This window comes from Penicillium antarcticum (assembly GCF_028974205.1).
Source record: "Penicillium antarcticum strain IBT 31339 chromosome Unknown utg000001l_segment0_segment0, whole genome shotgun sequence".
Lineage (NCBI taxonomy): Eukaryota > Fungi > Ascomycota > Eurotiomycetes > Eurotiales > Aspergillaceae > Penicillium > Penicillium antarcticum.
The window spans coordinates 1,560,802-1,586,789 of NW_026695299.1; the positions used below are offsets into that span (position 1 = coordinate 1,560,802).

Genomic DNA, 25,988 nt, shown 5'->3' on the forward strand with positions numbered 1-25,988 from the left:
TTTCATCCTCCCTCTAGCCCATGCTACCATCGATTCTCTCAACTTCCCCGTTGCCCATTTGATCTACCCATCTATCCTTGCGATGACAGTAAATTTCAGTTGCCAATTTCGCACAGTTCCGTCGATGCTCTTCATCGAGTGTTCCCGATTTGATCGCGACTTCCTTCTCATCGCCTGATCGTGATGTAAACGGTGTACCGCAATCAGAACAGAACTCGCGGAATACCTGACCACCGTTATTGCCGCGATCCAGATAAACCTTGGGTGACCCCTTGGTGTATGTAAAAGTAGATCGAGGAACGATGATATTGGCGGAAAAGCCTGAGCCGGTATAGCGTTTGCAATTGATGCAGTGACATAAAACCACCTAGCATAGTTGTCATCAGACTAATAGGACTTGTAATTCATTAAAGGCAATGCCTACTTGAGGAAATGACTCTGATGCGGGCAAAATAATTTGATATGCAATGTTATTGCAGAGGCAAGTGCCAGTCAAGCGATTCTGCGCCATCCTGAGAGTTTCGGGTTTTCTGTGTATCTTTGAGAGAATTACATTCTGAACCAAAATATTCGAGCACGCATTGCTGCCATTTTACTGTGGGATCTCAGGGCTATTTTTAGGGTATCAAGAACGGAATATAGTCTCCACTTGACTAACCCCCAATGGCAGGATGCCCCGATATATCGCCAGCATCATTGAGTTTAGTCTGATGAGCTTAGCAAGCGTTGATGAGATCTGTAATTCATGGGCTTCTTGGATGAGATTCACCATTATTTGTTTCATTTTGATGCCCTCAAACAACATTAAGCTGCGGGGCCGAGGGTAACAGAACGAAAGAGGGGATCTACCCCACCTTGCTTACCTGTATACATCTTGGTGTGAACGCCAATAGCTTTTTGGTCTTATATCTACGACTAGTGTTCATTCTCAATCATAATATACGGAGAACGTACGCACCATGACCATGACCGCCACAAAGGCAATCGTGGCCCGGGAGCCAACAGAGCCCCACCAGGTGAACTGGTCGCTCGAGGACGTGGATGTTGGCATGCCCGGAGAAGGTGAAGCTCTCATAGAAATATGTGCAACTGGAATCTGCCACACGGATATTATACTGTCCTCAGTACCGCCAGGAAGCTTTGGAATCACATACCCGAAGGTGGTTGGACATGAAGGCATTAGATCCCCTACCATATTTCAACCCTCTGCTCTATTGCTCCACCTACTGACAAGGCAACAGGGGCTGGTATCGTCCGCTGTGTAGGCCCCAATACTAGCTCTGTCATGGTGGGCGATCCTGTGCTACTGTCATACCACTCATGCGGCTCATGCAAACAATGTCTCGACTCCCATCCTGCCTACTGTGATACTTTTGCACCCGAAAACTACATTGGCCACAAGGGATCGATGAGCATTCAAGATACCGGGGATATGATAGCTTCTCGCTTCTTCGGCCAGTCGAGCTTAGCACGATATAGCGTTGTGAGCGAAAGAAGTATCGTCAACGTCAAGGGAATACTGCGTGATCAAGAGGAGCTTAAACTGTTTGCTCCGCTTGGCTGTGGCTTTCAAACTGGCATGGGCGCTATCTGTAACACCTCAAATGCTGGGCCTAAAGATACTGTGATGATCTTGGGTCTGGGTGCTGTGGGAATGGGAGCACTTATGGTGAGTTAGTCCGTTTCCAGTCTTCGTTCCATCCGCTACAAGAATTTATAATTCAACTCAGTATGAATATACAGACGGCCAAGATATATAATTGTGCGGCCATAATTGTGGTAGACAGAATCGAGTCCCGGCTGCAACTGGCCAAAACTCTCGGTGCTAGCCATACGATCAACACGAGCGCCTCGGATTATAATACACTGAAAGAATCGGCTTCGGACTTGGTTCCGAGCGGAGTATCAGTAGTGATTGATACCACAGGCGTACCCAGTCTCATAGAAGACTCACTGCGATGTACACGAAAATTAGGAAAGTTGGTTCTGATTGGCGTCCCACCCATGGGGTATGGGCTGAATATCGACGTTGCAGAGCACATAAACGTAAGTCTCGAAGAATTTGAAAGATTTGGAAAGTCCTACCTGTTGACCACTCGTTCATTTTAGTCTGGTCGTTCAATTTTGGGATGTATAGAAGGGGACTGTATCCCATCCGAGGTCTGATACCTTTCTTGAATCCCTGTGAACTCACCTAAAGCGTCATACTGAACAGAACATTAGAGCATTCCACAAATGATCAAATGGTATAGAGAGGGCCGATTTCCTATTGAGCGTTTGGTCCAGTATTTCAAGGTTCGTGACTCAATCCTTCCGGACTTTGAATATGAAGTCAAAAAGCCGCCTCAATGCGAAGTGCATATTCTAATTATGTATACCCTTCAGGCGCCCGAATTTCAAGATGCCCTCTCACAGCTCAAGGAAGGGACAGTAATCAAGCCGGTATTGTCGTGGGATTAGCCGTTAGTGTACAAATTTCATTCAACTGTTTCATAGAGTACATGGGTTGAAATGAATGTACGGAGCAGTAGCTGAGAATATACATAGGACAAGGGTCAAGGGTCTCTCCCCAGTGTCATGAAGTATTGGACAAGTTCTTCACAAAATTCTCAAAGGGAATGTGTTATTTCATGCAGCATCAATTGTGCTCTTAATTAGCCTTTCTGATTTCGTCTCTTTCTCAACTTCTTTTTTCATCTCTTGTTTGTAATCCACGTGCCCCAGGTAGGCCATTCAGATCGTATGAACGTAGGGATAAGAAAGGACTTATGTCCACTGTTTTATAATATACCCGGATGAACCGGAAGTTGTGATCGGGGAGTTTACGTTTCACTTGGCCTTGTTTCTAATGTGGCTCTGTCTATTCCATCAGTTATTATATACAAGCAAGAACAGCAGTATGACGCGACGAGGAAACCAGCACAAACATGAATGTTGTAGAGACGCACCCACTATATCCTTGAAGTCACTGCCACCCTTCAAAGGTAGACATAGCAGAAAGGACCAGAAGTGGTACTCATGATATCGCGCATAGCAATCGGGCCTTCACCAGCAAGGCCAACGTCAACAAGAGTATCCAAGGTAGTGTTTGCCGACGCAGGTGCGTTCAAGAAAGTAGCAGTGCCAGAAATGGCATTGAGACGATTCTTGCGGTCCAAGTTCTGCCAGATCCACCAGGTACGATCAATCATACCGTGGTGGTGCCAGAAAGCCGGGTCACCGGGGCTAACGTAGACATCACGACCAGGATCACCACCCATAGCGTAGTGACCACCACCGTGAACACCGATAGAACCGCTTCCGGGGACACCCTGCATGTTCATCTCGAAGTCCCAGACGGAGTCGTGACGAAGGATGAGATCCACGACGGAGGTGTAGTTCGCATAGCTCTGGACGATGGCGGTCGTCAGATCACGGTTCAGACAACGGGGGTTGTAGTCCAGTGGGTTTGCTGCAACGCTGACATTTCCGCCGGGGAGAACTAGGGCAGCTGGACCCATGTTGACCTTGAAGTTCTTGAAGGGACCGCTGGTGACACAGCCACCACCCGTTCCAGTGGGGAGGTGGACAATGGGGTAAGCTCCGAGGGCCAGTTGGATGTCGCCGGCTGCCGGGGTGTAGGCACCATTGCCGGACATGGAGGTGTCGCTGCCGTCGAAGACTTGGGAGTTCTCCAAGTCGTGAGCATCAGCGGCCCAGTTCCAATAGCTTTGATGAACGTTAGCAACTGGCGTTATGAATGTATGATTGGAAGCGTAGTGAACTTACGGGTAGTCACCGGTGTAGCCACACTCGTTACGGAGGGCCTCCTCGAAATTCCAGATGAAGTAACGGTGCCACGCCAGGAATGTACCAGTGTAGTGGATTCCGAGAGTCTGGTTGATGTGCGTAGCAACGAAGTCATCGTAACGAGACTTGGCACCAGCGGCCACGTTGGAGGGGGTGCGGGCTGGCATCTTCGTGAGACAAAGCACGGAGTTGATATAGGACTTCTTCTGCTTTGTCGAGAAGGTTCTCCAATCGCGACGAATGCGAAGGTTATGGATCCCACAACCTCCGCGTTTCTCGATCTCCGAGTCACTGGAGACGCTAGCGCTCGAGGTGTTGAACGCAAACTCAGCCAATTGGTCCAGCTGGGCAGCTGCCACGGGCAGAGAGGTAGAAGCAGCTGTGGGAGCGGCAGCAGAGCTCTCAACCGGGTTCGAGGCAGCGGGCATAGCCCACGCCTGGCTGAACAGAGCCCCCAGAGCAAAAGCGGAGAATGCAACCATGTTGAGGTGAAGATGAAACACCGCACGTTCCTCGCGCCAAGAGATAAAAAACTGTTGACCGGTTGATGCTGAATTCGGGCGGTCATTGATCATTTAAAGGGCTGCCAATCCCTTCCCCCTATTTCGGGGTTCAAACTAATGCACGGTAATGAAGTGCCATTTTCCCGGACAATCTCTGGACTGGACTTCGCGAATTGGCCATTGACTTGAGCTAACGGCCAGTCAGGGTCACTTCGGGTCACTTGCAGCCCCCTTGGGGCCACTCAGGGCTTCGGAGAACGTCCCGCTCGGCTGAAGCTCCACCGAACACGATGTTGGGCGGGAGAGACTTGCCCAAGGCGCAGTCCACTTGGAACTTGTCGATCTGATGCCTCCCGAGAACCACATCGGATCGGCCCTTTGAGCCCTGACGATCTATCGCATTCAATCATGTCCAGGAGTGTTGTGTATCACGTCTGAAGCAACCCTGCACGCCACGGAGAATCTCACCGCCACCTCGTGGTCCTTTGTGCTTAGCGGCCTTGGCAGAGCAAGAAGCGAGATGCAATCAGGGAACACATTCCGGTGCCCTAGTGGACAACAGAATAGATGAACTGCATGGGTCTGGTGCCCGCAGACACGAGATCCGAGGCCCGAGAGTCTCCCAGTGCAGCCAGTGCCGATGGATCTGAGACATTTCATTGGTCTTGGGTCTACTGCCAAGAGCTTCGCTGTACAAAGTACATCCATGTTGTGTAAAAGAAATTTCTAGAGCACCCAGGGTACAGGGGTAAATGCATCAATCCAGTATAGCGCTTCTTCTACAATACGTCTCGGCACTAAGATATTGTGGTCCGCCGCCTTTGTGGCTTTTGACCAAAGACCAAAAGCCGAGTCTGTTCGAACAATCTATCCATATTGCTTCGGTTGCAATTGTGCTTTCGGTTGTAAGATGTGCTTGAACGAGTGGATATGAAGGGGAAAGAAACGGCCCCAAGACGGAAATGTGGACGAACCCGAAACTCACTATTTGCCTGCCACAAAGCCAAGCAAACCTTGAAGCGAAGGCACTTTATTCATAGTTATGATGCACCTGCATAAGCCGGAAGTCCTTCGCGTCTACCCTGGTCGACATAATCTCTCCATCCTCCACATGCCCCCTCGATAACACCCCCGCGACAGCCATGTCAGATACATCAAATTTGGCAGGCGCTGGCCTACCAGATGTCAATGAAGGATGGCGTATTCTTCTAGCTACGGGAATTACAACATTTGTGGCATTAATCCTCGTGCTGGCGCGATTCTACGTGCGAATTTTCATTATTCGCAATGTCGGCTGGGACGACTATACCATGGGCTTGACTATGCTCCTATCCTTATGTGGATTTGCGATCATTGTACCGGAGGTTAAATACGGCGCAGGTAGACATACGGTCTATGTGGAACATACAGCATCCCTAGCGATGCATTTGAACTTTGCGACTCAGGGAATTTACCTGTGGGCCATTGGCTTGGTCAAGGTATCCATTGGATTGTTTTTGCTTCGGTTTGCGCCCCAAAAAGGATACAAGATCTTTATATGGGTGGTGATCAGTATGTATCTGGGGATCTCAATCTTCTTTCGTTTATCAAATCCTATACTAACAAACCCGATCTATTCCGCAGTCCTCATGACGCTCTATACAACTATCTGTTTCTTGGTCAGTATCTCATTCCTGTGTGCTAGTATTACTATCGATGTCGAAAACAAGCTAATAGTGAGCCTCGCAGACTCTCATGTTTGAATGCAAGGACATCCGAACAAATTGGGACAAAAACGTGGTCTCCGAGTGCTTCTCTCCTAGACAACTTCTGGAGCTGAGCTATACAAACACGGGTGAGACATCATCTGGCAAACCAGTCTACAGTCACTAATACAATTAGCATTAAACATTCTAACTGATCTTATTTTCGCATTTTTGCCAATCTTTATGCTGCGCCATCTTCAAGTCAACCGCCGAGTCAAGGCTTCTCTCGTTTGTATTTTGGGGTTGGGAATTTTGTGAGTCAGAAACACTCTTGCTCGACAAGGATAATTATTGATGCAATGATATCCAGTGCCTGCGCCGCCGCTTTCGTCAAGATCTCCATCCTACCAAACTACGGCCGAACCGGAGATTTCCTCTGGGATTATACGAACCTTACAATCTGGGTTGTGTACGTTCCTCGGACACCTCCTTCACCTCGAATACAAGACTAACACATTCCAGCACGGAGTGCAACACGGGTATAATCGCAGGCAGCCTCCCGACACTCAAACCACTCTTCAAGCGCGTCCTCGGCACCTACGGATCCCGATCAAAAACGACACGCGAATACTACGGCAGCAAGCAATACAAACTACGATCTATGTCTAAGTCTCGTGGCGAACCACTACACTCCCACGGCCATGTCACTGGCAATCTCAGTGTTATCGAACATGACGACGAGATGAAGATCCCGAGATCAAATGTTGCCTCAGCCGATACTTCAGTGACCTATCCTGCGCGCAAGGGCAGCAATTCCAGCGAGGAGCGCATTTTGGGCGATGGCATTGTCTGCACAACGGAGGTTATGGTGTCACATTCGCAGCAGAATTCGCCGACATTACCGCCGGCTCCGAGTCCAACCAGGCTAGGCAGGATGAAGTCACTAAAGGGATTGAGAGGAGTTGAAGCGGATGATCGGGTTTGAACTTTTCCGTTGTTTGGAGTGATTCTTGGGTTAGGGAGACCTCTTGGGTCCGAATATGTGATCACCAGCACCACCCATGTGAACTGCGCATGAAACATAGATCAATTAATACACACTATATCCTCATCACTTTGCTTTCTCCAAAGCACATTCATTCTCCCTGAATAATGCCAGTCCGCCTTTCTATGTCTATCAAAATGATTGCGTATTCGTAGAGGAGTGGGTCTCGATTTTGCATTTATTCACTTCGGGAAGTGCGAGCGTTGGCAAGGCTTGCCTCCAGCCACGCTTTCTTCTTTTCGGCACAGCCTCGAACGAAGCACTTGAATGTTTCATCAGCCTTGACAGAATTTATCGAAGACTAGAGAAAGGCTTTCCGATCCATCCCCAGCGGCCATCACATCAATGAAATGGTATTCGCCATGTATTGCGGTCAGCTAATTGAAAGACGGCACATCATAAGGCTATTGCAACAGCTCAGCACAACTACCTGCGTCGTGGTGGGTCCATCAATAGCACCAAGCTTCTCCGCGAGAGTCAGTTGGGTGTTCGAGAGAGGATGGAGAGTGTCCAGGCGCAGTTCTCGCATTCCGTTGGATATCTTCTGCACGGATGGAGTGGTGTCTTTCAAGACATGATCCAGTACTCCAGGCTGCTGAATGATGAAGAAGTTTGATGAGAGAGGCTCTGGGAGCTGGTACAGTGCGATAAAGGCCGTGTTTGTTGTGCCGGGGGCAATCTCGTGGCAAGAGATGACCCCTGCACCAGTCATCAAGACGAGGATGTCGATAGCCATCCTGACGTGTGCGAGAGCCGTGATGTGTGAGGAATGTGGAACAGATGGCAGGGTTGAGAGACATTGCAGAAGATGTGGAAGTTGTTGGGCTGTAGAGGAGAGATGCGTAGCGCTGAAGGCAACGATACAATGTTTACTTTGATATCAACAACGACATGGGAACAATCCAGCTCGCACCTTCTCTCAGAATGTGTCTAGTATGATAAAAGCAGGAGACAAGACAGATTCCTGTGCCATGTATGGCGTGCAAAGTTCCTAGGCCCACTCGGTTGATTGATTATAAGAGGTTTAGTTGATATGCAAAACATGAAAATATATTTGAGTAAAGATGAGCTGCAACAGTCGAACCTATCATCAGCTACATCACATTTTATCTGCTGAATTGCAAGTACTTTTGTTACTAGATAGTAACGGTGGGATATATTTAGGGATAAAAGTCTTGAAACTACGTTTCTCCATCATTGACAATGGAGAATTGAATTATATTATCATCACCACATGATCGAAACAATGAAGGCTAGGAGCTAGCATTTCCCTCGGTTTTCATTCCCCCGAATTAATCTGTTCTATTTTACACAACGGATATTAGTTATGTTGACCTGAATTATCTGCGGAGTCCATCACCATTCCCCGCAAGTTCCCCAGTCGCTCACATCCTTAGCAGAGTATAGCGATTACTAGACTAGAGAGTAGTGTGGCTTTTATCAATAGCCGATGAGCGCAATGTCAGGTCACACCACCGCCGGCTGAGATACATATGGTGTCTTATGCAACCAGCAAGAGCCTAGTTCCAGGTAGCGTTGGCTGTGGCTTTTGACGTTTTGTATGGCTCAATAGCCGGTGGCACATCTCAGTCAACAGGCATTCAGCTTGTATTAGCCATTTTCGAGAATTTAGTGAAAGGGTCTATATGCGGACCGAGCTCCCGTGAACTATATCGCTTAGGATATAGTTTACGGTCCTCGGGCCTTTTCTTGGGGCGGAGAATATGATGTTCATTCCACCGAAAAGCTGAACCCCGACAAGACAAACAATCAAGGCAACGAGAACAAATTCTCGTCAGACATTACATCCACGCACAGCCAGGTACAACCGCACCTCTCCCAGCAACACCCTTCTCTCCAAACTTCTCAATATACCATTTCCTTCCCCAGCGAGCATGAGGCAGCATGTTCGTCACAGCATTGACAACAAAAATGACGGCAGGCAGAGGCAAAGACAGAGTAAGCTTATCAGCAACCCAAGCAGCAGGAATCAACCAAGGCGCAAGACGAAGCGGCGGAGCAACAGCTGCCGAAGGCGCACCGGCAGAAACAGTCGACAAAGTAAGCACTGCGGTACCAGCCAAGGCAAAACCAACCCACTCAAGCCACTCGAATGCATAGTGCGGGTACAAGATAAATCTGAAAACACCACGAGTAGGCGGGATGACGTAGACTTTATGGAATTTGTTGCGGCTGCTCCCACCATCTTCCCCTGCAGTAGCGCCAGGCTTGGCGTCATCCGACTTCTTGGCGAGACGTTTCTCTGTTTCTTCGCGGCGGAAGCGGAAAAGCGCTGTCTCGGAATAAATGTTTCCTGCCATGCCAATGGTGAACAGGATCACGCCCACTGTTGGAATAAAGGCCACTTTGGCAGGGAGAGATTGGGGGCTGTATCCGCCTGCGCTGAAGCTTGGAAGAGTTGGAATGGTGTATCCACGAATCCAGCCTGCTAGACAGCTTGAGTTGAACCAGTTGAACGCCATAGCGGATGTCATGACGAACGGGTGGATGGGGGACATGCTTGGGGCAGAGAAGAAGGGGGAGATAATTGAGCGGTTGAAATAGTGGGTACAATATAGCCCTGCTACGAGGACATTGGGCCAGGGGAGATCGCCAATTGAGGGTGAAGATGGTGACGGAAGTATCAGATTGTAGATCAGGTTTATAGGCCCGACGATCTCCATGGCGCACCAGGCTATACGACCTGGGATATTGAAAATTGAATTGTTAGACGTCTTGCCTGCCGGATGCCAGGAAAGAAGCCATTGGAACACTGTCACCTAAAGCGATGCTATTAGCTTTGGGGTGCACCTGAGGTGTATAGGGGTCCTCACCAGGGGGAAGTATTGGAAGATGTTGAGGATATTTGTGTATATCTCCGGGGTCGGAGGAAAGATTTCTGCGCTGGCAGGCAGAGCTGCGCAGCAAGTGGAAATTGCTACACCCATTGGAAAGTTGTATGATGGTTGAAGTTGAAGTAAACATGAGAGCTGGTGATGTAATGCGCCGAAAGGCGGTCAGGCCAACAAGGGGTATATTGACAGCTTCAACTTCCGGTTCTCTTTCATTCTAGGCTGAGCACTTTGATATTACCTCACAAAGAATAGCAGCCGCAATTCGAAATGAAAGCTTTCACGCAATCTCCTTGCTCATAGACGATGGGTCAATTTTGGAGCCAGGGTCTCAATTAGAGGTTGAGACGACGGATCGACGATCTGTCAAACAAAGGCAGAAAAGCCAAATGTGCACAAAATCCTGATCATTGAGTTTATGGGTCTCTGCTTGGCTACATAAAATGCTACAATGAAATGGCATATTTGACAATAGAAACGAATGATTGAAACCAGGGCCCTAGAGGCTCAAGTTAAGCAAAAAGCTATCGTTCTATCATCAATGTGTCAGCATTCTATGCTAGAGGCGCTAATAGAAATGCGGCAAAAACACCCATGAATCAAGCAATGCAAAGTTACACCCATACACCACATTAACCCGTAGATGTGTCCATATGTTCATGAGGGACCATCTCCTTCCGTTTGCCGGCCAATTTCTCGGATTTGAAGGCTTCGATCTTAGCCTTCAGGTCATGGTCTGCGAGATGAGTTGTCAGAGCTGAAACAAAGATTAAATAAAGGATGACTTTTACCAGGCACAACATCTTCCATCTTCAGTGGGACACGGTTGAAGGGATCGTGGGGGTCACTGAGCAAGTGCGAGCGGATAGTAGCTCGATCAATGGAGATCCGTGACCCAGGGAGAATGACAGGATCATCCATGAGCGTGTACATAAGAGGATCTAAACAATGTTAGCAGTTTTCCCAATGCAAGGATATAGCAGGGAACCATACCAAGGAAATCATCTGGAATCTCTCCGAGATCCTCCTCTGCCTGCTCATCCGCCAGCCTAGCTGCCTGGACCTTTTTCTGCATCTGGCCCCAGCGACGAAGCTCCTCGGGGGATTTCAAAGACCATTTACGGATTATATCAGCCGCTTTTTCAAAGTTGGCAGGCTTGTAGGATCGGCCATCGCGAGCAACCGCCAGAATGAAGTTCTCTTTGCCAGTCAGGTTCAGATAAACGTCGACGATCTCGCTCAGAAGGGCACGCGGGTTGAAGCCGTATTCTTGCAAGTTGTCGACACGGAGAGTGGCGCTCTTAGGACCAACCATGGCATCAAGGTTGTAGTCCAGCATGTCAGCCAAACGCTGCACGATTTCGGGCATTGTGAATGAGTCTGCCAGCGCCTCGGTGAACAGCTTAAGCATAGCCACAGTTTCGTTAGTGAGCTGCATGTAATTCTTAGCACTGCGCTGGGATTGTGACAGGTGCTCTTCGCGCTGCTGGCGGGTGGCAGCATCCATCGAGGCACCGGTGGTGTTGAGTTCAGTCTGGGTGCTAGTAATAGTCTTAAAGGCACCGAAAGATTCATCAAGAACGTAGGTCACATCGTTCAACAGAAGGTTGACAAATCGGACAAAAAAGTCCAGGTTCTGCTTAGCTTGGTTAGACAACTTCTCTCTGTAGAGCGTATTGGGCCAGATGCACTTGATGATCTGGAAGATCTCGTAACGGATGTTGAACTTGTCGTAGAACTGTGTATGCGCTCCCGTGAACTCTGCTTCGATGTAGAATTTCATAACTGCATGAAGAAGATGGTCGTTGGCAAATGGAAGCGAGTTGAGCAGGTCGACCAAAACGCCGCTAGCGCCACCAGGGCGTTTCCAAGTGCCCCGGAACAGAATTGAGACAAGTCCGGCTTTGAGATAAGGGTTCTTGATGTAGGCGGAGCTCTCCAGGAAAGTGATGCACAGCATCACCAGCTCATCGCCTTGGGTGGCGGTGATGATTTGTGGCATGCACCACATGATGAATTTGAAGTTGCTAACAATGTCTTCCACGAAATATTCCGGTAGGCACTTGAAGACTTCAGGCTGTGTCTCTGGGAGTGGGAGTGAGATCTTTTCGGTCGGGAAGTTCTTGCCAGACACGAGTCTCAAAAGCCATACGGTAACATATCGCATAAAAAGCATGGAGCGGCTCTGCCAGTGATCATCAAATAGGACACCCTGAAGGCTGTATTTCAAAGCCAGGCCCAAATCAAACTTGTCCTTGTACTTCTTGAGGGCATTGTCGAAAGTGGCGAGCTCTCCCGGGTTATTGATCCATTTGTGACGTTCCAGTTCAAATTTGGTGATCATATTCTCCATCTGTCGCAGATCCTTTTCCAGTTGCTCCATCTTCGAGGTCAACGACTCGCTACCGTAGTGATGAGCAGCAACAGTCAAGAAGAAGATTTCAGTGATAAAGTTTGAAGTTCCATCAACCTTCTTGGAATAGAACGCATCGGATGCATGCTGATCGGCATTTATCTTAGTCTCGTCGCGCATTTCAACTCGTGAGTTTCGATGGAGATAATTCGAGTCGATTCTGTCGATCTTCGTGAATGATGCATCCATGAAAGGCTCACAGAGCTGGTCTAAACAAGTTGTCAGGTTGAACATGAATCCATCTGATGATACTTGTTCGGCGTCCACCTGCATCGCGCGCCGCTTATGGTTGATGTTAAGTGCAGCTGCGAACCAATCTAAAACGCGATCACGAGCCTCCTTTGAAGCTCGAATCAAGTGATTGATCACGTCAAGAAGATCAGAGCTTAGCAATTGCTGCGTCATCCGAAGTGACCGTTGGGCATTCGAGATATATGCTGCATCACGAGTCTTGGGGCTAGAGAAATAAGACAAGGTGACGTTGCCCTGGAGAGGCGACAGGCTGAACCACGGTCCTAGAAGAGTGGCCTTCTCGAACTGTGCCGGGTCTTTTGAGGCGTTGAAGATTGCTGATTCTGTGATCGCAGCCGCGAGGGTACCATGGCGGACGAGATTGCGAAGGGCAATGGTATAAGGTTTGTAGTCATCGTTGACATCCATAGAGGAGAGCTGCGCACTAAGCTGCTCAACGGCAGTAATAAATGCTGGCTTGATACTCTCATCTTCATCAAACCTCTTCACAGCTTCGTGCATGAAGCTGAAGTCAATACCACGGTCCTCTTCAGGGTCCAGGAGCAGATACGAGGCTAAAGATTGCCCAAAGCCGTCGCTTCTACGAATCGTCAGTACATCCAATGTAAGTTCTCATATGCGAGTCAAACGTACCCGAACATCTCCGGCATGGTAATCGCGAAAATACAATAGCTCATGCATAGTCGACGCGCCTCGCAAAGAATCTGATACTTAGGGTCGTCATCTCCCGTCCGGCGGAAACCATTCGAGAGCCGTGTGATGCGTTTCCAACATGGCAGCAGGTAATCCAAAGGACGGTTCCGTTCAGCGTTCGATGCAGCTTCCAGGAGAGCTTGGTCCAAGACGGAGACTTGAATACGCAAATCCTGGCCCTCTCCTTCTAACTCGCTGCGCAGACCACTCAAGAAAGTGCGCTTGCCGTGAATGTCCTGGCGCCCATCATCCTTCAGTGTCACCTTGAAAACGGCGCTTAATGTGCGGTCTTCGAAAGTCTCGATGCTCTCGATCTTCTGTAGAGGGGGCGTGCCGGGGGCTGAGGGCGGGTTGGATCGTGTTCGCTCTGGGGTCTGGGCAGCTGGTGTGATTTTGATGCGTTTCCCCTCCGATTGTAGTGGAGTTTGCGAGAACGAGGGGGATCCGCTGAAGCTGCCCGTTGGTTGGGCGGACAAGGGCGATTGTGTCGGCGAGGTATGAGCGGATGACTGTGCTGAATCGGAGTTGTTGTCTTGGGAGGGGGACGGGTTTGGGTTGGACAACTTTGCGAGGCGCTTGTTGCGGATCTTGTGGGATGATAAGTCGACATATTCCGGAGACTTCACTACTTTCATACGGGATGAAATCGCTAACTCACCTTGTCCGCGTCGGAGAGGGAATCCGACATTTTCTGAAGTTGACCTCGTAAGGGCTGGAGGTTAGATTCGCAACGGTGGGGATCGTAAAATCGTGAATGTGGAGTGGCGACTCGACAACTCCAGTGAGATCCGCGGGGGAAGCGCGTTCGGTGATTCTGTGGTGATCGCTGAGGTTCGTCTCCAACGGATTTTGGTATGGCTTTGACTAAGCAGAAGGTACATTGACAGTACTTGAGTTTTTGCGGTGAAAGCAGCGAGGAGCGTTGTATCTTCAAAGTCGATTTTATGGTTAGCCTGTATCGGCATACAACACCCAACAGCTTTAATTTATTATAAGTCATGCAGACCTGTCTATTCTTCTCGATAAAGATTATCGTCGCAACATGGCCAAAATTGCAAATCCTTGTCTTGAGTCCTCGTCTTAAAAAATCGAGGCACAAAGAGGCTATCGCTGAGAAAGGACACTACCCTTGATACTTTCGGGATTTCTCCATGGCTGTAGTCCTGGACTTGACCTAGACACAATCAGTATAGTGATGCCTTTTCGAATTTTCAAAAAAACTTGTTTGGATTCAGTTTTTGCGAATATATATAATGAAACAAAACTCCGCATTCTTTTATCAAAACCCACGATTTTTGTAGAAGAATCATTCGACAAGGGCCGTAAACAGGCATGAAAGGCCAATGAGAGAAAGTTGTTCGATTAAATATCCGCTTAGGACAAAAATCTTCTCAGAATTGACACTGAAAATGCACACTAAACACCCTCATGATTCTTTTTTAACGAGCTCCTTGACTTGATCATCCTTACATAATCAAAATGGGTTGACTGCAGGTCATATCAGTTTCATAACCAGCACGTATACACTGGTTCAACAATTGACTGAGCACATGCAGGATGACCGGTACCTCGAGCAACTTGTGCGAGAGGGAATTTGGGGCCTCGTCTTCTCCTCATGCTTTTCCTGCGTTCGTCTTTCTTCCTGCTTATTTATTTCCAGCCAAGATTATGGTAAACGAACCTACGAGGACGCAGGACCTCTTATTGGCGAGATCTACAGAAAAGGTTCACCAAGGGGTTCTTCCCTACTGGGGATTAGACATTTTGCTTGACTTGAAGTGGAAAGAGCCAAATTTTGCATGAAAGAAAAGGTGGTTCATAAAACGATAACGACAGGTGCCCAGAACTGTGCTGGGGAATAATGTGTATGAAAATGACTGTTGCAGCCCAGTGGAACTATCAGAGAAAACCGAAACACGTCAGGAAGCACACTGCCCAACGAAACAAAGTTCATGATACATCGATGCAACAACAAAGTTGGAGACAGATGTTGAAAGCAAAGTACAATGACAATGGCCCTATAGTCATCTACCATGATACTTATTGCAAAGACCTCGTGATTTAGCCAACGACCTTTGAGCCCAATTTCCAAGCGCTGCCATCATAAACTTGAGTCCATACACTAGTCGGGTGCGCGAGGGGTTTATGGAAGAGTAGAACCTTCCCACCGACAGTAATGGCGCCCAACTTGGTGCCAGGAACATAAGCCGCAATCTCGGAGGAGCTGCCATCGTTGTATACCATAATCTTGAAAGGAGTAGTTTTAGTCGCAAAAAAGACATAGGGCTTGTCCGCAACAGAGGATTCGGCGGCGGTGAGAGGGGTACTGCTTTCAACTTTCTCCTTGGTGAGGATCACCTTCTTTGCTGTGTATGATGTTAGATATCCCAAAAAAAAATTGATTTCAACAGTCATACGTACTGTTCCAGGCATCATAGCCACCGAGGTATTCAGTGATGTTACCATCATGATCTTGGAAGAATAAGTGGGTAGTAGGGTTGGTGAGATTTGTCGCCAGTTGAGTTCCAGGCAGCGCAGCGACGGCTTCCTCCTGGAGAACCTTTCTGTAGATCCACTTGAATTGACTTTCAAGGCCACTTCGAATCTCAGCTATCTCAGATTTACCCGTAGTTCCATCTGTTCTGCTCCTTTGTGAATATCGTGTGCATTCCCAAAAAGGCACGGTATATTGCTTACTTCTCGAAAAATACCCACTGATGGGCGCCTGCAGCAGTGTCATGGCAGACTCCGCTAGAGAGCCGCGATGTTGAAACGGGGGCTTTCTTGATTTCCACGGGGAGTTCGCGACTTTCCCATGAAGTATTCGTCAAGGGGGATTTGACCTTCTCATGAAGGGTTCCGGATGCATCGAGATAGATGACGTGGATCTATAATGAATCCAATCAGCCAATGATCACGCAAACAGGTGGGAGGCTTTATTACAGCGGATTTCTTGCCTGAAGTGCCGTCGTTGGCCACGTAGTAAGCTGTTATGGGAGATCCGCCGGGACTCAAGTTTTCAGCAACTGCAGCCTGACTTGCAGTCCAGCTAGATCCATCCGCAGAAGTAACCTCGTGAATCTGGTTGGTATCGGTTTGATAGTAGAGGTAGATGTTGGTACCATCAGAAACGGCGGCGTAGTCGGTAGTGGTCAGGGCACCCATGGTTAAGATTGTTTATGGTATCAAGACTAGATTCTGAGAAATGACATTGATGCCTGGTCTTTACGGAGGGATTTGGACGGGGTACTTATAGTCATGGCAGTTTGGTCATTACCAGAAGCTATCAGTCTCTTAGCATATGATGCAGTCTGTAGCACACTTTTTTTCAAACCAGTTCTTGCGATTGACCCTGCGGCACAGCCTAGATCTACAAGTCTGTGTTACAAATTGGACGCAGAATTGCAGCATTAAGAGACATGACCAGCCAGCCATGTGCCCAAATAGATCGCCACTGTGACATCGTAGCAGCACACTGCAGCGTGCGTACAGGGGAAAAGCAATATGGGTGTAGTCGGCTGAAAGAGTGAAGTATCCTCAGCTATAGTACTCGAACGCCACTTCATTGTATGTCATATGCAGGCAGGGCAGAGGCGCGTTTTACCCCATCCTGGATATTATCGGCCCTGTTTCAGGCCACCAGGGCGTTGTATTGCAGCCACGCCATCTCCAGCCTGCATCTGCCCCCCACAATTATGATCTACACGTGTTGGCTACTTTATCGTAGACGATTACAGCTGGTTGAGAACAAGTTAACATGAAGGCCTATAAGGTGTAGTGATGATTATATTTTCGTCTAGTTGCATGGCTGCTGGAATTTAATTGAATTTGTTAACGGATGGAGCATCTAAAATGATCTTCCGGGCCGTATATGCAGGATGTTGCGTCACCAACAGCACAACCATCACCTATGCTTAAACTTGCATAGCATCTTCACCAGCTGAGGATGCCCATCGAAGCCTAAGTACCCCTTCTCCTACTTCTTTCTATTAGATTATCGCAAATGTCATAGATTTATACTAAATATCTTTATCGAGCCTGTATTCATTTCAGCTGACCCTAGAGTTCTGCATTCTGTCTCATATCTCTCATATCTAGAAGGTCTTTCATATTAGAGGTAAGTAGTGCACGAGGTGTGCATTTAGTGGCAGGGGCTTTCAGATCGTACATCTTCGGTCGATCTCGGGGGCCGAAGAGCTGAAGCTTACGCCAATCGGGACCTGGCAAACATGCTTATTTATTTATGAAGATTAAAAAAATTTCTCTTGCGTCTTGTCTTCAGAACTTGCTAAATTACGCAGGAGTATACAAATGTCCTTTGTTAAGGCTAGGGCGACTGGAAAGCGGCACGGCTCGAACCGAAAGCAACTTCAAACTTTAAGGTAGTTTTCGCATTTCATGATCTCACGAGTGTCTTCCAAAGCGCCTAGCATCTTGAGATGTGCTCTATGTGATATCAATATTCGCAGCGATCCAATCAAAGGCTGCAGGTGTTAAATCCATTTCCTTATTTGCTAATCATAAAGGCGGGGTACATGTACATCGGATTTCAGGCGGCGCCCAATAGCTTTCCCTTTCCAATTTAGTACGCTTTCCTTTGCTGCGGAGCATACGAGTTCAAAATTCTGGTATTTCTGCCTCAATGTCCTCGAAAAACCCAGAAATGGTATGAGACGGCCGTTCACGCCAGGATTTGTTGTAGGCATCATCACTAGGCTAAGCCAAATCAGCACCATGACAACAATCTTAGTAAACATAGGACAGTCTAACCGGTGTATCTTTCTAAAAGCTCAATTTGGGATGAGGGGATCGTAATATCCGCCAGCGTGATTGTTCCTCTCTTCGTATCCAGAATAATAGGAAATAGAATAACCGCCCCGTCCAGGTATTGTCCGAAGTGAAAAACCACTTTTGCCTACTTTTAAAACCATCTTCCGATGTGGTTATTGTACTCATGTAGCTCTTCGCTCTGCAAATCGAGAAGTTCGCATAGTCGATATACCTGCCAAGTGCCATCTTCATCCGCTTAGATATAGGGCAAATGTCGAATGAGATTTTTGACTGCGGCCTTTTTTCATGAAAGAGAGAAATTAGTCTGTGAGCGAAGGCCAGCCCCCTTCAGGTGGGACTTTAAGGGCGAACTCGGGAATATGATTTTTGAGTAGGAATCTGTAGAAGGATGATACCGCCGAGAAGGTTGGGTCGCGGTCGTCAGTCATTTGAATGGTCTGTTGCACGTCACGTACTCAACGATAGGTTCAGGATTTACAGCGAGGAGTGGGTGTTCGGAGGAAGTACCATGATATGGTACAATACAAAATGTGGGAGCCAGCGCTGATCGAGGACTACGGACTACTGCTGCGGGAGTGGGTTTGATATATGGAATTGCTAACCATGGAGATGTTTGTGTCCTCGCAGACCTGTTACTGCTCAACCAATATATTGTATAGGACCGATGAATGCATGCCATACAACTTCAAATCTCTTATCTTATATACATACATGAGACCTGCAGCTTGAATGTGACTCTAGAGCCCTCAAGTATCAAGAGAAGCTAACCGAGATAAGCACAAGGACAAGAACAAATGGATTCAAGCTCCCAAACAATATACAGGAAAGCGAAATAAGCTCAACTCCAACAGACGCCGCCTGCTGCGGTGTATGCTAATAATATTAAAAGCAGATCTCCAGAATCTCCGAGAACAAGAACAGGAGACCCAAAGAGAAGAGAGAAACAAGAGAAAGAAAGGAAAATGCCATAGACAAGCCAAGCAGTCTAAAACCTATGTAGTCAGCCGACAGAAGACACACCAGACCAGAACAGACAAGATAACATCAAGGCATCAAAGACATTGACATTGACATTGACACCAAGGACATCAACATCAAAGCCTAATTTTTCCCCTCAACTTCTCCAATTTCTTACAACTAGGCATCTCCATGGCGCGAGCAGCCTTCATCTTCTCAACGTCCGGGAAAATCCACCCCTGCGCATCCTGTAACCTGCGATCCCTCTCATTGGCCTCAGCATCACAACCATTGCGCAGCGTCCGCACGTAATCCACCTCAACGCGCGAGTCCAGTTCGCGGAAGTTGCGCGCACTAAAGTTATCGACGTCGAGCGGGTTGACAAAGTAATTCAGATTTAACTTGGGGGTTGTGCGGCCGAGAGTATACGGGGAAACAGGAGTGTCGAAGCGGTACGAGGGACCTGATGGAGTCGAGGAGCCGGAGAAGAGAGACGAGAGGAGAGGGAGGAGGAAGAGGATGATGAGTGGGAGGAGTTGGCGCAGGAAATTGCGGCCGTCTATCTGGGCTTCTTGTTCTCCTGTTGCTGCTGGGCGAGGTCTGCGGCGTGGTGCGCCGCCGCCAAATTGGTGGACGCGGAATCCCGGGCCTCCGCCCATGTTGAAGACAAATTGGGGGCCGCCTAGAAAGTGAGAATCGGGCTGTTAGTTTGGGTTCTGATAGTTTGGCTGCCATCGCGCCTTTTTTTCGTTTTCTCTGTTTTCGTACCGAAACCACCGCCCATGCCGCCAAATCCTCCATTGAAGAATCGGTTGAACAGTTCTTCTGGTGAAATTTCCTCGTCGAAGCCAGGTCCTCCACCTCCGCGTGGGAATCCACCGCCACCTCCAAATCCGCTGAATGGAGATCCGCCACTCGACGCACTGGGCCCGGGCTGGAATCTGCTGTCAGGGTCGCCGCCGAACTTGTCATAGCGAGATTTCTTGTCCTCGTCGGAGAGGATCTGGAACGCACGGGAGACCACTGCGATAGCGCATTAGCGGGCACCCTCATAGACGCAATACCCGACTCGGGGTCACCCCTCACTCACTCTTAAACGCCTCGTCGGCGCCATCATAACCATTCTTATCAGGATGCGTCAACAAACTTTGTTTGCGATAGGCCTTCTTAATCTCATTATCCGTAGACGAGCGCTCGACCGACAAGATCTCATAGAATGCCGTCGCCTGACATTTGCGGATCCGCAACACCGCCGCCTTTTGTTCTGGGGTATAATTGCGATTCTGATTGCCCTGGTTGTGGTCGCGCGAGCTCGCGCCACCTTTGGCGTCGGAGCCTGATGCCGTAGCGGAGGGCATAGCGACCTTGCTTTTTCAGTCGGAGAACGAAATCCGGTCTCGAGGTTGCTGTGTTTTGTGTTCGAGAGGGGCGTGGGAGGTGCTGGCGCCGGGGTGTTGGGTGGCGTAGGACGGAAAATGCAAAGCCAATCACGCGCAAGTCAGGTTGAGTCTGAGCGTGAGTGAGGCGTGAGTAAAAAGAGGGAGTTGATATGGTCCGAGATAAATCCCGGGTGGAGTGGGAATGGTGTTAGGTGTCTTTGCCAAGAGAACATCTGAGGGATTGCGATAGTTACATAACTTGCCCGTGCTCCGCTCGCAGCTCTGCAGGTCTTGTGAGTAGATATTCATTCCAACTTGAATATTAGTGCAGTTTTATTAACTTACCTGCAGCGACAAATCTGGGCTGTCAAAGCTTCAGCAGTACTTTGTACCGGTCCTTCCATCGTCATAGCCCCGTTCTTGAACCTCACCTCAACATCACCACTTCCGACAACGCCGACAATCACCCACAATGGCGGACGACGACACAATCGAAGAGACCAAGCAAACGCTGGTCCAGCGCTTCCGCGCATGGGGTGGTAAGTACCAATACCAGCCGACCTCACAACTCAAAGCATGTCGGGCAGTCCAAGCAATGAACCAGCATTGACAGTGTATGTTAAATAGAAAATTCATTCCCACCATCCCTCCTCGCCTCCCTGATTGCAGCACAGCACATGAAGCCATTCCAATTCTTTCCAATGCTCTTCCCGCCAGCCCTGCTCTTCACCAGCTATGCCAACCTCCAAGGCTTCAAGACCGACACAGCCGGCATGAGCGCCGCATTCTCAGGCCTGTACCTGCTGCTAGCAGCGCGCCGCCGTCAGCCATTCATGAAGAGGTTCGGTGTGCGCGGTGTGGTGCGGGGTGCTACAATGGGATTGTGCTTGGTCAACTTGATCGGTGGTGGACTGGCATATACCCTTGGTAAGAGAGAGGAAGAGGAGTATCGTAAGGATTAGTGGTTGATGGATCTTGGAAATGACCCAGAGCAAGGGAAGTTCTGCCGGCTGACCGGTGAGCTTGATCTTAGCTCTACTTGATGTATGATATGTGACCGAAGCAAAAGTGGTTTGGATTATCAAGTACGCATTTGGAGGAAGGTAACCTTGAAAAGCCTGGGATCTGGCGTATGGATGGATTTACTCAATCATATTGTATCATTATACAAGGATACGGACTATTCTAATATCTAACCGATATAAATGCCCATCTACACTTTAGCAGTCCCAGCTCCATCACTCGGATAAGCCCTTTCAGAGAGAATATACTGCTTGACCAGATCTGGAACCAGCCAATCCAAGTCCTTCGGAGCAGAATGCAAAGCTTCCCGAGCTCGAGTAGAGCTCACATGCGGATCAGTAGGTTTCCTCCCCTCAACCAACTGAATACGCTGCACCCACTCCCTCCGCGCACCCTCGGCATCCCGATCCCCTCTAGCAAGAGCCTCCAGAAATGCAACCTGCTCTTCTCTCTCACCCCACGCATCCCCAGGCCGCATAGTGACCCTCAACCGATGTTTCTCCAAGAACGGCACGAGCGGAGCAAGCGTATGATGCGGCGGATAATACTTAGTATCGAAGATACGCACGAGGGTATCAAATCCCGTAAGATGAACCTGCTCCAGCGCACCAGGATACCGACCGGAGCTCTCAATCGCAGCAGCCTTATCAACGAAATACGGTTTCTTGGTTACGCCAATATCAATCAAAGGCAGGGCCTCGACCGGCAGCTCATACTCTAAACCGGAGGCGGCGGCATTTGTGGAGGCTGGTGTTATCGCAAGGTGTGTGCGCAGATCGCGCGCAAAGAGCTCCATCATTGCTAGGCGGTCCTCGAAGGAGGCTGGTTTGGAGGGTTTGTCTGCATTTTGGGTTGCGAGGAGGAGGAGCAGGCGGGGACGGGGCTTGGGGGTTGATTGTAGGGCGGTGCTGGCTATGCGGAGGTGGGCGAGGGTGGGGGGATTGAAGCTGGAATCTAAGACATAGAGGGTCTCGGATGCGGAGTGGTCTGGGGGTATGGTTGTTAGGACGTCGAATTCTTTGGTGGATTTTAGAAATTGTTTTAGGAGGGTTGAGTATTGAGTGCGGAGGTTTTGGAAGGACATTTTGGGGGTTAGTGTTTTGGTGTTGTATACTTGTAGAGATGGGATGATAAGATCGTGCGTCACCGCCTTCACATCTACACTTTACTTCTCTGGACATCTTTGGCTTCAGCTTGAGACGAACTGACGAGTCTTAAGGTTGGGACTAAACATTGAATCAGACACACTAGGATTCACAATTGCCGAATTCCAAGTTAGCCCATCCCCGGTGAATGGCCAATCAACGTGGTGAGGCTGGTGAGCGAGAGAGGGATAGGGGGGTCTGAAAATCCGAGTCGGATGTTTCATATCGAAAGCTTCTCCGTTTACACCCCCCCCCCCCCCCCCCCCCTTGGGAGTAGGGAGTACGATGAAACAATTCCAGACCAGACTTCAACTGAGAAAAACATCGTTCGACATTACACACACCCAAATGGCGCAACTCGGCCCCCGGAAATGAAACATGATAGACCGAGTCTTGCCGTCTTTACTCGGACCCCACACGGCATTGACAGGTGCACAGGACCTTCATTTCCAGCCCGAGGGGCTAGACCAAATATCAGCATCGTCATTACAAATTTTATAGAAGCGTACCCTTCAGATGGCGCTCAATATGAAACCATCGGGTAATTTATAGTTCTGTAACGGGTGAAACGATCTGATTGCAGCCTAAACGAGGAAGGATTCGCCAAGCGGTATCTGTACACCGGATACTCCATACATGCTGTGCGAAGTCTGCTCAGAACATTCGGATCGAGACGGTTACCAGTGCCACCTTGTCCCACTTTCAGGACATTAGAGATTTAGCCGCCCATTGGGTCACTCGTATGCGTGTATAGCGTATGCAGCGTTGCGTATCTGCCCTATCATCTCACTCACTTTAAGAAAGGGGGTGATGAGCTAGTGTTGACATGTGGCGTCACCTCAACGCCACCCCAAGCCATCATTCACAGTCAGTTCATAGGGATATTTTCCGTGAGATTAAAGGTCAATTTCGGCTTACAGCAGGCCAATCAGATATTGGTGCCTGAGACAGTGGATCCCACGTTGGCAGTTGGATCTCCACCGTAATACAAGTACTGTAAACTTATCACTTTAATCTAGCGAAATGAATTAATATGAGGCTATCCCGCCTTGGCTTCCTTCCTCTCCTTCTTCTTCCTTAAGCTTGCAGTGCATTCCTTCACTTCTTTTTACTTCCCAGAGAAGCATTCATTCCTTCCACGAATTGATTTCGTGCCTTCCTGTCTTTTACCTGTGCCAACTTCTCTCTTTACCTTTCCAGGTTCACCAACTCATTCTCTCGTTAACCAATAACAGTCGCTACTTCAAAATGGTTATGAAGGTCTCCGTCGCCCTCGTGGCTGCTCTCGCTGCTATGGCCAATGCCAGCCATGAAGGTCTCCATGCTCGTCGTGGGAACCAGGCTCGTTCCGTCAGCGTTGCTCCTGCGCCTGCCCCCGAGGCTACTTCTACCGTTCAAGTTTTCCCGACTCCGGTCGAGCCTGCTCCTGAAGCCCCTGCTACTCCTTCCGCTGAGCCCTCCGTTGAGCCCTCGGTGGTGCCTTCTGTTGCTCCTAGCTCCGTTGCTCCCGTTGTTCCCAGCAGCGTTGCCAGCTCCAGCACTGCCTCTTCCGTGGCTGCTTCTGCTTCGTCGGTCTCCAGCGTCGCCTCTTCGGCCGCTTCCTCCAGCGTGATCGCTTCCATTGCTCCCTCCAGCTCCATTGGTGCCTCTGCCTCTGCCTCTTCCACTGAAGACTCGTCTTCCACTGGCAAGCCCCGCATCACCCGTACTCCCTTCAGCTCTCGCCCCACTGGCTACCCCACTGGTCGTCCCTCCGGACTGTCCTCCTCCGCCTCTGGCATCCTGAGCAGCTCTGCCGCTCTTCCTGCTGGCACTAACGTCCCTGGAGCTGGCTCCGAGTCTGCCAGCGCCATCACCGTTACCTACACTGTCGGCTCCGGTGACTCCACCAGCCTCGTCACCACCACCATCTACAAGACTGCCACCCAGGACCACACTGTCACTGCTGTATGTATTCTATACCATTGATGATTGATCTCCAACTAACTAAATATAGACCGAGTCCGGCGCCGGTGCCGAGATCACCAAGCCCGGTCAGGCTGGAAACAACCAGGCTGACAAGACTAGCACCCACACCAGCACCCTCCACTCCACCAAAACCGAGACTGTTACCCTCGTCGAGGTTCCATCTGCTTCCGCCTCCGCTGGTGCTGGCAACGGTGCTGGCAACGGTGACTCTTGCAACCCCAACCCCGTCACTGTCACCGCCACCGTTACTGAGACTGTGACTGCCGTATGTCTTGCTTACCCCAACTGTGAAACAATTTTAACTCTTATATAGGGCGCCGAGACCACTGCTCCTGCTGCCAACAACAACAACCAGGAGACCGAATCTGAGACTGTTGCCCCCGTCCCCGAGACCACCGCTTCCGTCTCCACCACCAATGCCCCTTACAGCAGTGCCCACTCCTACAGTCGCACCCGCACTCTCACCCCTTCCAGCGGGTTCGCTACTCGCACTCCCACTGGAACCCCCAGCGTTAAGCCTTTCCCCACTGCTAGCGGCTTCCCCGCCCCTCCCAGCGGTACCCCCAGCGGCAAGCCCTACCTTGCCAACTGGCGCCGCAACTTCATCTAAGCATTTCTCGTGCGGATGTGAGGGGTGCCCTAGCCCTCCCATGGAGCGGTGTGTTACGAGCCCGTTGATGATCTGAGAGAAAGTTCCTATTTCCTTCTAATCGCGCAGTGGCGCGCTGGTATTGTACCTATTTCTGTCAAGTTTTTCGGTACAAAGTTTCGATTTCAGTTCTCATTTACGCTACACTTTTTTTTGCCATGTTTCTTCCTTTCAACATCTTACTTTCTTGCAATGGTCTTGTCATGCGTTGTTATAAATTTCTGAGTTCCAGTCTTCCCCTTGCTGGTACTATCTGCAAGCCATCCCTCAATCTCGGAAGACCGACCTCGTTCTTACAACTAGCATGTCATTCCTTTGCTCCATTTTTACTCCAATGAGAAGCTCAATTCTAACGACCATTCCCATTGGACTCGGACTATTTTTCTTTCTCGTATCATGACTCGGGCATGTGACCTCCCTCCACTTCGGGGAGGGTCAGTGCTTCCTTCTTGTGTTTTTCCTTGCTTGCTTTGCTTTTGTCGAAAAGCTATCCTTGATTTTTCTATCGGATCTTCACCCGGAATGATCTCGTGCGCGCTATGCTTGTTTTTACAGTCTTTCGCATGGTTATTTCTATGTACCGCATGGCTGATCGAAAGATCGTGCTGTGTGGTTTGAGCATGAATTGACTTGAGGTTTTGTCCTCTGTAACACATCTTCAGGTTTTCGGTTGTTATTTGTAGAGTAGAATATAGTAGAATCATCAGGCTACCTGATGTGATACGTATAGTGCATACAGGAATTACGGTAACCGTTGTAGATCGGTCGATCAGCGCCGATCTTCTTCATCCGTCAGTGCAAGGGACGGTATAAGCATTGGCCTCGCACAAAATATCTAACGATT

The 25,988-nt window shown here is 49.2% G+C and overlaps 11 protein-coding genes across 11 annotated transcripts; 4 read left to right on the plus strand and 7 right to left on the minus strand.

Moving 5' to 3' along the window:
* Nucleotides 1-959: 959 nt before the first annotated feature.
* Nucleotides 960-2,460, plus strand: N7508_000585 (uncharacterized protein; the record flags this gene model as incomplete). The annotated part of the gene is made up of 4 exons (XM_058458670.1): nucleotides 960-1,062; nucleotides 1,242-1,669; nucleotides 1,744-2,046; nucleotides 2,224-2,460. The coding sequence occupies 4 exons, from the start codon at nucleotides 960-962 to the stop codon at nucleotides 2,458-2,460; spliced, it is 1,071 nt and encodes a 356-aa protein (XP_058324892.1).
* Nucleotides 2,461-2,978: 518 nt separating this feature from the next.
* Nucleotides 2,979-4,271, minus strand: N7508_000586 (tyrosinase family protein; the record flags this gene model as incomplete). The annotated part of the gene is made up of 2 exons (XM_058458671.1): nucleotides 2,979-3,708; nucleotides 3,769-4,271. The coding sequence occupies 2 exons, from the start codon at nucleotides 4,269-4,271 to the stop codon at nucleotides 2,979-2,981; spliced, it is 1,233 nt and encodes a 410-aa protein (XP_058324893.1).
* Nucleotides 4,272-5,434: 1,163 nt separating this feature from the next.
* Nucleotides 5,435-6,962, plus strand: N7508_000587 (uncharacterized protein; the record flags this gene model as incomplete). Its single annotated transcript, XM_058458672.1, has 6 exons — nucleotides 5,435-5,843; nucleotides 5,916-5,950; nucleotides 6,021-6,126; nucleotides 6,174-6,291; nucleotides 6,348-6,446; nucleotides 6,500-6,962. 6 exons carry the CDS (start codon nucleotides 5,435-5,437, stop codon nucleotides 6,960-6,962), a joined length of 1,230 nt encoding a protein of 409 aa, XP_058324894.1.
* Nucleotides 6,963-7,200: 238 nt separating this feature from the next.
* On the minus strand, nucleotides 7,201-7,758 carry N7508_000588 (uncharacterized protein; the record flags this gene model as incomplete). The annotated part of the gene is made up of 2 exons (XM_058458673.1): nucleotides 7,201-7,323; nucleotides 7,453-7,758. The coding sequence occupies 2 exons, from the start codon at nucleotides 7,756-7,758 to the stop codon at nucleotides 7,201-7,203; spliced, it is 429 nt and encodes a 142-aa protein (XP_058324895.1).
* Nucleotides 7,759-8,824: 1,066 nt separating this feature from the next.
* N7508_000589 (3-oxo-5-alpha-steroid 4-dehydrogenase family protein) lies at nucleotides 8,825-9,970 on the minus strand (the record flags this gene model as incomplete). The annotated part of the gene is made up of 2 exons (XM_058458674.1): nucleotides 8,825-9,802; nucleotides 9,857-9,970. 2 exons carry the CDS (start codon nucleotides 9,968-9,970, stop codon nucleotides 8,825-8,827), a joined length of 1,092 nt encoding a protein of 363 aa, XP_058324896.1.
* A 536-nt stretch (nucleotides 9,971-10,506) lies between these two features.
* On the minus strand, nucleotides 10,507-13,920 carry N7508_000590 (ubiquitin-ubiquitin ligase UFD2; the record flags this gene model as incomplete). The annotated part of the gene is made up of 5 exons (XM_058458675.1): nucleotides 10,507-10,610; nucleotides 10,666-10,815; nucleotides 10,868-13,119; nucleotides 13,173-13,819; nucleotides 13,891-13,920. 5 exons carry the CDS (start codon nucleotides 13,918-13,920, stop codon nucleotides 10,507-10,509), a joined length of 3,183 nt encoding a protein of 1,060 aa, XP_058324897.1.
* Nucleotides 13,921-15,293: 1,373 nt separating this feature from the next.
* N7508_000591 (uncharacterized protein) lies at nucleotides 15,294-16,397 on the minus strand (the record flags this gene model as incomplete). Its single annotated transcript, XM_058458676.1, has 4 exons — nucleotides 15,294-15,598; nucleotides 15,654-15,874; nucleotides 15,930-16,120; nucleotides 16,176-16,397. 4 exons carry the CDS (start codon nucleotides 16,395-16,397, stop codon nucleotides 15,294-15,296), a joined length of 939 nt encoding a protein of 312 aa, XP_058324898.1.
* A 2,720-nt stretch (nucleotides 16,398-19,117) lies between these two features.
* N7508_000592 (J domain-containing protein) lies at nucleotides 19,118-20,338 on the minus strand (the record flags this gene model as incomplete). The annotated part of the gene is made up of 3 exons (XM_058458677.1): nucleotides 19,118-19,662; nucleotides 19,749-20,003; nucleotides 20,071-20,338. 3 exons carry the CDS (start codon nucleotides 20,336-20,338, stop codon nucleotides 19,118-19,120), a joined length of 1,068 nt encoding a protein of 355 aa, XP_058324899.1.
* A 493-nt stretch (nucleotides 20,339-20,831) lies between these two features.
* N7508_000593 (uncharacterized protein) lies at nucleotides 20,832-21,321 on the plus strand (the record flags this gene model as incomplete). The annotated part of the gene is made up of 2 exons (XM_058458678.1): nucleotides 20,832-20,898; nucleotides 20,987-21,321. 2 exons carry the CDS (start codon nucleotides 20,832-20,834, stop codon nucleotides 21,319-21,321), a joined length of 402 nt encoding a protein of 133 aa, XP_058324900.1.
* Nucleotides 21,322-21,572: 251 nt separating this feature from the next.
* Nucleotides 21,573-22,466, minus strand: N7508_000594 (nicotinate-nicotinamide nucleotide adenylyltransferase; the record flags this gene model as incomplete). Its single annotated transcript, XM_058458679.1, has 1 exon — nucleotides 21,573-22,466. The coding sequence occupies one exon, from the start codon at nucleotides 22,464-22,466 to the stop codon at nucleotides 21,573-21,575; it is 894 nt and encodes a 297-aa protein (XP_058324901.1).
* Nucleotides 22,467-23,775: 1,309 nt separating this feature from the next.
* N7508_000595 (uncharacterized protein) lies at nucleotides 23,776-25,105 on the plus strand (the record flags this gene model as incomplete). Its single annotated transcript, XM_058458680.1, has 3 exons — nucleotides 23,776-24,474; nucleotides 24,524-24,760; nucleotides 24,809-25,105. 3 exons carry the CDS (start codon nucleotides 23,776-23,778, stop codon nucleotides 25,103-25,105), a joined length of 1,233 nt encoding a protein of 410 aa, XP_058324902.1.
* Nucleotides 25,106-25,988: the final 883 nt, after the last annotated feature.